At 45.9% G+C, this 7,500-nt stretch overlaps 1 protein-coding gene across 1 annotated transcript; it reads left to right on the top strand.

Moving 5' to 3' along the window:
• Positions 1-4,244: 4,244 nt before the first annotated feature.
• On the top strand, positions 4,245-6,860 carry LOC139264055 (serpin B6-like). Its single transcript, XM_070880155.1, has 2 exons — positions 4,245-4,274; positions 6,552-6,860. The coding sequence occupies exons 1-2, from the start codon at positions 4,245-4,247 to the stop codon at positions 6,858-6,860; spliced, it is 339 nt and encodes a 112-aa protein (XP_070736256.1).
• Positions 6,861-7,500: the final 640 nt, after the last annotated feature.

The following is a 7,500-nucleotide window of genomic DNA, read 5'->3' as shown; positions in this document are numbered from 1 at the left end:
TCCACTTCATTGGGGAAGGTAGGGTAAACTCCTCTTAAACAGCCGATTGCCAATGATGAAACTGCTATCCCACCACCAAAGTTCCTCTAATTACTTTCTGCACGGTCCCTTTAAATTTGCTGCGCGGCCAAGCATGTGCGGTATCTTTACCAGCAGCAACAGCTAGTGAGCAACCTGGGTGGGAGCTCTGGATAGGCTCCACATCTTAGAGGGAACGTGTCCCACCATCTAATGCCGCTGTACATACTTGTGCAAAATGTCATCAAAGCATCGAAGGTAGCAGTGGAATTGCAGTCTGCTGTCATGTTGAAACCTACAGTTTTAGGTGGCCTAGTTTTAGTAATGTCCCTTGCGTCATCCTAGTTTTCCTGCCTGATCAGCTACATTATGTGCTGGCTAAATCAGATCAATAAGGTCAGAGATGACTGACAACAAAGACACTTGGGTGGAGTAGCTCAGATTGCGTAATACTTGGAAATAATGGCCCTGAAATGCCGGTTTCTTCTTCACACAGCAATCGACTAAAACTAGGACAAAAGATGCGCACTTACCTTTTGGTTGAATGCTCACTAGAGATCCCGGACTCGAGGCCTCCTCTTCTTGCGCAACAGAGCACGTTCATGACACAATTTTAAAATTCTCCATGATAATATATAATCTATAAAATGCATGTTGTTGATGATGTTTTAACATTGGATCCATTTTTATTTTTAGCTTCACAATCAGCTCACTTTTGATAATCTGATGGACTGGACCAACCCAGATATGATGGATAATATGGGAGTTTATGTCGAACTGCCCAAATGCAAGCTGGAGGAGAAATATGACCTTAAATCAACCCTCACCCTTATGGGAATAGTAGATGCTTTTAGTGATTCGCAAGCTAACTTCTCTGGAATGAATGAGAAAAATGACTTGGTTTTGTCAAAAGTTGTTCATAAATCCTTTGTAGAAGTGAATGAAGAAGGCACAGAAGCCGCTGCTGCCACAGCACCAATCCTTTTATTGCGAAGTGCAAGGAGAACAGCTGACTTTGTGGCTGATCATCCGTTCTTGTTCTTCATCAGGCACAACAAAAGGCGCAACATTTTGCTTTTTGGTAGATTCTCCTCTCCTTAAACACAATGCCTGGGCCTGCAGCTACTGCAATCCAACCCCGGTTAGGTCAGTTGGGTAATGTCGACACACGTGGTTTTCAAAGTGGCGTCAACAGACCCTGTGATAATCTCAGGGATTTCCAGGGGTCTGCAAGGTACCTACGAGAGTGGGGTTTAGTGGCAGTTGAGATAAATGGGGTAAATGAAATAAAATGCATATATTGATGTTTTTAATGATTGTACACAATTATTTATAACATTACTGCCATTTTATTTAATACTCTTCTATAAATGAATAGAAATAAAAATTCTTACTAGAGGGTCTCAGATTGCAAATCACATTGCTTCAGTCCTATGGTAGTGAGAGGGGTCTCAAATATAAAAGCTTGAAAACTCTAGGCTAGAGTTTTTTTAAAGTCCTTTATTTGTTACCTCCATTTATTTGATGTAATAAGGGGACCAGAGTAACATGATCTTGGATAATCTGATCTTAATTTTAGGTGCCATCCTATCTGGTTTAATAATGGTTTGTGCCAAAATGGATTACATCTTAATTCATCCAGTCTGAGACAATACCCTTCTCCTCCACCCCCCATTATAGCATTTAACTGTTTCTTCAATGATTTGAGTTGTTTTCTTTACTACTGTATCTAAAACCTACTTCAAATGTTGATCCGTTTGTGAATAACTTCATGAATTTAGTCCTTTTATTCCATTTAGTTTGAAGCTTTATCCCCTTATCCAACTCGCACTTTTAAAATTTAAAGTAGTATTCTGGATTAGCCTCCTCTTGCATTCTCTCAACTATCTTGTACTCTTCGAAGATCACTTCTGGGTTCCTTCTTTGAGCTGCTGCAGACACAGACAAACAAGCCTGTGGTGAATAAATCCCAAATGAAACACCAGTGTGGCAGTGCTAAGAAGAACACTTCCTGTTGTGTCCTTAGATGCTCTAACAATGATTCCATGAGGCCGTGTGTTGTACTTGAACTGTAGTGACCTTAGTCCTTTATTAGTTAACTCCAGAGTGAGGATCACACCTGGTGGCCTGCCTTTTATACTAGGCCAGGCACACCTGTATAGGTAACCTACGAGTCTCCCACTGCTGTGCCCTCTGGTGGCACACCAGATACAGTACCAACAGTGGCCATGTAAGATACATGACATGACTTCCCCCCTAAACCCTCAGTGAAAATCACCTTTGCATTAACTGTGCTCTGGGCTTCGCTCTATATGGGTTCTGTCTTGTAGACCTCTAGCGGGCCGGCTCAACCTTGGGTGGGCAGTTGGTGCAGTAGCGTGCTGGTGGTTGCCGTTTGTGTGAGTGTGTGTTCCTAACCACTCCGTTCTCCCCATTTCCCACGTTGGTGTGGCGGGGGCTCCTGGCATTCATTACATACGAGTTCAGTTGGTGGGTTTTGCGTTTTGTTTTTGCATGGCTCTGTGGTGTGACAAGAGCGCTAGATGCCATGTCGGTGCAGAGACCGGTGCGTAAGGACAAGCTAATTCCAGAGCTGCTGGGTGGTGTCTCTGCAGTCTGGTGGCGGATCAGTGCCCGGTGCTGGCAGTGGGAAGCCAGTTGGGGCTGTTGCCATGGTTCCTAGTGTCAGGCAGGTTCACAAATGTCTGTGACACCCCCATCCTTTCTTTACGCCCTGGGTGCCAGCTGTTCCCTGAGGAGCTGTCGTCTAGCATGCACAGTGAACCGCTGACTCGCTGGCCTGAGTGTCGCTTGATTTGAGATCCTGGCTGATGCTTGTTTCCTCTGGGGAAACAGTGGCGGGTGATCCTACAACTCCGGGTATGGCCTTAGTGCAGTCTGCTCTTTCAGGCTTGTGGCAGATGGTGCCATCGATTGCCTGAGAGATGGAGCCGACCCAGGGCATGGTATCACCACCGGTGCCTTTGCCCTGCTGAGGTCGCTTGCTTCGCAGCTCGTGTGTGTTGGCTGCGTGTGGCAACATTTCGTGGTGCATGACACTGGTCCCCAGGACGCAGGCTACAGCATTGGGTAGCTTGCTGGACCTGTGTGCACCCGATGGGTGTCTGCCCGCTGCATTGGCTGTGTGCAGTGGTAATCCTGCATCGCACAGCTTTTCCTTACTTATGATGGACACTCTAGGGGTCCGATCACGATCGCGTGACTTTTCCTCGCTGGTTGTATGTATACAATTCCGATTACCAGTTACACATTTTACATGGTCAGTTACACACTTTACATAGTCCGTTACACCTTTAGTCTCTAACTTACAATTCTTGTTACATTGCTTAATTATGTGGAACTGTCCCTTTAATTGTAGTGGGTTGCCGGCCTACTTTAAGAGAGCCTTGCTTGCTTTACCCCAATCCGCTTCTCCATTTGGTGCCACGTGTTGCTCCATCAGCGCTGCACCTCATAGTCTGGCTGTGGCCATCTTTGTCTTCAGCGCATTGCCTCGTGGTGCGAGCGCCATCTTTTCTTCGTCCACGATGTCGACTGCGGCGATCCTCTTCTCCCCAGGTTCTGCCTCCACAGTTGGGAAGTCGCTGCTGGATCTGATTTTCTCACTCCTGAGTCCTGCCACTGGAGCCTGGAACGTGCGTTCGGGTCGTCTCAGCTGGATCATCTCCACGCAGTCGTGCTGAGCGGTCTGTGTCTCGGGTGCCGTGCTGGTCAGCTCATCGGTGCCGGGTCCACTCTCAAGTGAGGGCTTGCTTTGCCTCTGAGCACAGAGGGCTTCGATCACTGGATGGGTGAAGTCTTCCCACTTCCACTGGATCTTCTCCATCCACCTTCTGCTGAGCAGCATTGGTCCATCACCTGCAACAATCCACAGAGGTAACTTGTGCACCGCACCATCATGGAGTACGTTTACATTCACACTACCAACCACTGGGATGATTTCATTGGTGTAGGTGCACAGTTTTGCTTGAACCCGGGGCCAACTCGGGTCGTTCAGCCGGATTGTCCCACAGCCTCTCAAAGGCTTCTTGATTCATCACTGACTGGCTCGCCCCCGTGTCCACTTCCATGAAGACTGGACTTCCCTCTATCTCAACTTCCATCTTCAGCGGGGAGCACTCAGTGGTGCAGGTAAACATGCTATGTACCTCCCCATGGGACTCGGGTGCTTCTCTGCCTAACAATTCATAATCCACTCTGGATTCATGGCCATCTGCAGACTCTTCATCGACATAGTGAGTCCTATTTCTCTTACACATTCGCTGGAGGTGGCCCTTTATGCTGCAGCTTTTGCAAACATATTCTTTAAAATGGCATTGCTGAGCCCTGTGATTCCCTCCGCAGTGCCAACATGGTGCTACTCGATTAGCCCCCCTCGGCTCACTCTGAATTAAGGGACTCAGGGGCCTGTTCTCTCTTCCCTGAGAGGATTTGCGCTCTACAGTCCAGCTCCTGAATGGCGCTACTCTGCATAGTACCTGCCGGGTTTGAGACCTGAGGGTGAGACATCTGCCTTGAGCTGCAGGTCAAGGTCATGAATGACTGGCTCACAGAGATGGCCTTCTGCAGGGTGACTGTGGTATCGCCGACAGTAGCTTGTGAAGAAGGCCCTCATGGCCAATTGCAATGACAAAAATGTCCCGCAGCACTTCGTTAAGGTGGATGCTGAACTCACACGGTGCCGCCAGCCTCCTGAGGTCTGTGGCATAATTTCTTCCGAGCCTTCGGGTCGTCGGTGGGTATAGAACCGGTGTCTGGCTGTGAGGAGCACTGCTCTCCTTGGGCTTGAGTTGTTCCTGGATCAGGGTTACGAGCTCCTTGTATGACTTGGTCGTTGTTTTCGCTGGTGCTAACAAGTCCCTGACAAGGTGATAGATGTTGGGCCCACAACTGGTTAGCAGGAGAGCATGGCGCTTATCAGCCAGTGTGGCCGGGTCATCTCCTGCCAGGTCATTTGCTGAGAAAAAAATGTTCTAGCCTCTCCACAAAGGCACCCCAATCATCACCATCGGCGAACTGCTGCAACGTACCAAGGGTAGCAATTCCCACGTGAAAGTTTGTATTCTCATCGCCAGTTGTGTCCTTAGATGCTCTAACAATGACTCCGTAAGGCAGTGAGTTTACTTGAACTGAAGTGGCCTTAGTCCTTTACTAGTTAACTCCAGAGTGAGGATCACACCTGGTGGCCTGCCTTTTATACTAGGCCAGGCACACCTGTACAGGTAACCTACGACTCTCCCACTGCTGTGCCCTCTGGTGGCACACCAACAGTGGCCATGTAAGATACAGGACACTTATCATATATCCTGCCCAAAAAAAGTTAAATGGGACATCAGTCAGTAAGGAAAACCTAAATGTGCATAGAGTATTAGTGGCTGGATTGTTAGGTTTCGTGGGCCAGTTTTTACACTCCAGGGCTAGAGCATGACTGCTTTATGGTGGTCTAATGGATTTTGGTAGAGCCGTGGGCTGTAATATTTGTTTTTTGTTTTCAAACATTACAGGTAAACTTAAAAGTGCATCTCGTTTGATTTGCATTTGGAAGTTTTCAGCAACAACTTCCCCAGCACAGTAGTGTGCTGTTCACCTAACTTTAAGAATGAGTATACAGCAATGAATTGGGCTTTCAATAGTTTGATTGGAAAAGTGCTACACAGTCATAGTAATACATTATTGCTATAACTTCCCTTTCACCTCCATATATTTCTACAAAATTAGTGCTTTAATGGAGTTACTTCCATTTCATTGGGCAAGGTAGGGTAAACTCCTCTTAAACAGCCGATTGCCAATGATGAAACTGCTATCCCACCACCAATGTTCCCTCTAACTTCTTTCTGCACGGTCCCTTTAAATTTGCTGCGCGGCCAAGCATGTGCGGTATCTTTACCAGCAGCAACAGCGAGTGAGCAACCTGGGTGGGACCTTTGGATAGGCTGCACACCTTAGAGGGAACGTGTCCCACCACCTAATGCCGCTGTATATACTTGTGCAAAATGTCATCAAAGCATCAAAGGTAGCAGTGGAATTGCAGTCTGCTGTCATGTTGAAACCTGCAGTGTTAGATGGCCTAGTTTTATTAATGTCCCTTGCGTCATCCTAGTTTTCCTGCCTGATCAGCTACATTATTGCTGACTAAATCATTGCAATGTCAGAGATGTCTGGCAACAAAGACACTTGGGTGGAGTAACTCAGATTGCATAATACTTGGAAATAATGGCCCTGAAATCCCGGTTTCTTTTTCACACTGGTGTTCGACTAAAAATAGGAGAAAATATGCGCACTTACCTTTTGGTCGAACGCTCACCAGAGATCCCGGACTCGAGGCTCTTCTTGCGCAACGGAGCGCGTTCACGACTCAATTTTTAAAAATGCATGTTGTTGATGATGTTTTAACATGGGATTCATTTTTATTTTTAGCTTCACAATCAGCTCACTTTTGATAATCTGATGGACTGGACCAACCCAGATATGATGGATAATATGGGGATTGATGTCGAACTGCCCAATACAAGCTGGAGGAGAAATATGACCTTAAATCAACCCTCACCCTAATGAGGATGGTAGATGCTTTTAGTGATTTGCAAGCTAACTTCTCAGGAATCACGGAGAAAAATGACCTGGTTTTGTCAAAAGTTGTTCATAAATCCTTTGTAGAAGTGAATGAAGAAGGCACAGAAGCCGCTGCTGCCACAGCACCAATCCTTTTATTGCGAAGTGCCAGGAGAACACCTGACTTTGTGGCTGATCATCCGTTCTTGTTCTTCATCAGGCACAACAAAAGGCGCAACATTTTGTTTTTTGGAAGACTCTCCTCTCCTTAAACACAATGCCCGGGTCTGCAGCTACTGCAATCCAACCCCGGTTAGATCAGTTGGGTAATGTTTACACACGTGGTTTTCAAAGTGGCGTCAACAGACCCTGTGATAATCTCAGGGATTTCTAGGGATCTGCAAGGTACCTGCAAGAGTGGGGTTTAGTGGCAGTTGAGATAAATGGGGTAGAATGAAATAAAATGCATACATTGATGTTTTTAATGATTTTACACAATTATTTATAACATTACTGCCATTTTATTTAATACTCTTCTATAAATGAATAGGAATAAAAACTCTTACTGGAGGGGCTCAGATTGCAAATCACATTGCTTCAGTCCTTTGGTAGTGAGAGGGGTCTCACATATAAAAGCTTGAAAACTCTAGGCTAGATTTTTTTTAAAGTCCTTTATTTGTTATCTCCATTTATTTGATGTAATAAGGGGACCAGAGTAACATGATCATGATTAATCTGATCTTAATTTTAGGTGCCAACCTATCTGGTTTAATAATGGTTTGTGCCAAAATGGATTACAACATCTTAATTCATCCAGTCTGAGACAATACCCTTCTCCTCCACCCCCCATTATAGCATTAACTGTTTCTTAAATGATTTGAGTTGTTATCTTCACTACTGTATCTAAAGCCT

The sequence above is a fragment of the Pristiophorus japonicus genome, chromosome 5 (assembly GCF_044704955.1).
Source record: "Pristiophorus japonicus isolate sPriJap1 chromosome 5, sPriJap1.hap1, whole genome shotgun sequence".
NCBI classification, from domain to species: domain Eukaryota; kingdom Metazoa; phylum Chordata; class Chondrichthyes; family Pristiophoridae; genus Pristiophorus; species Pristiophorus japonicus.
The sequence above is the reverse complement of the archived record's forward strand: the minus strand, read 5'-3'. Positions and strand labels throughout refer to the sequence as shown.

Coding starts and splice junctions, on each gene's coding strand:
- LOC139264055 (XM_070880155.1), top strand. CDS start 4,245: ATGGCCATCTGCAGACTCTTCATCGACATA. Junction 4,275..6,551: donor GCAGACTCTTCATCGACATA/GTGAGTCCTATT, acceptor GCCCAATACAAG/CTGGAGGAGAAATATGACCT.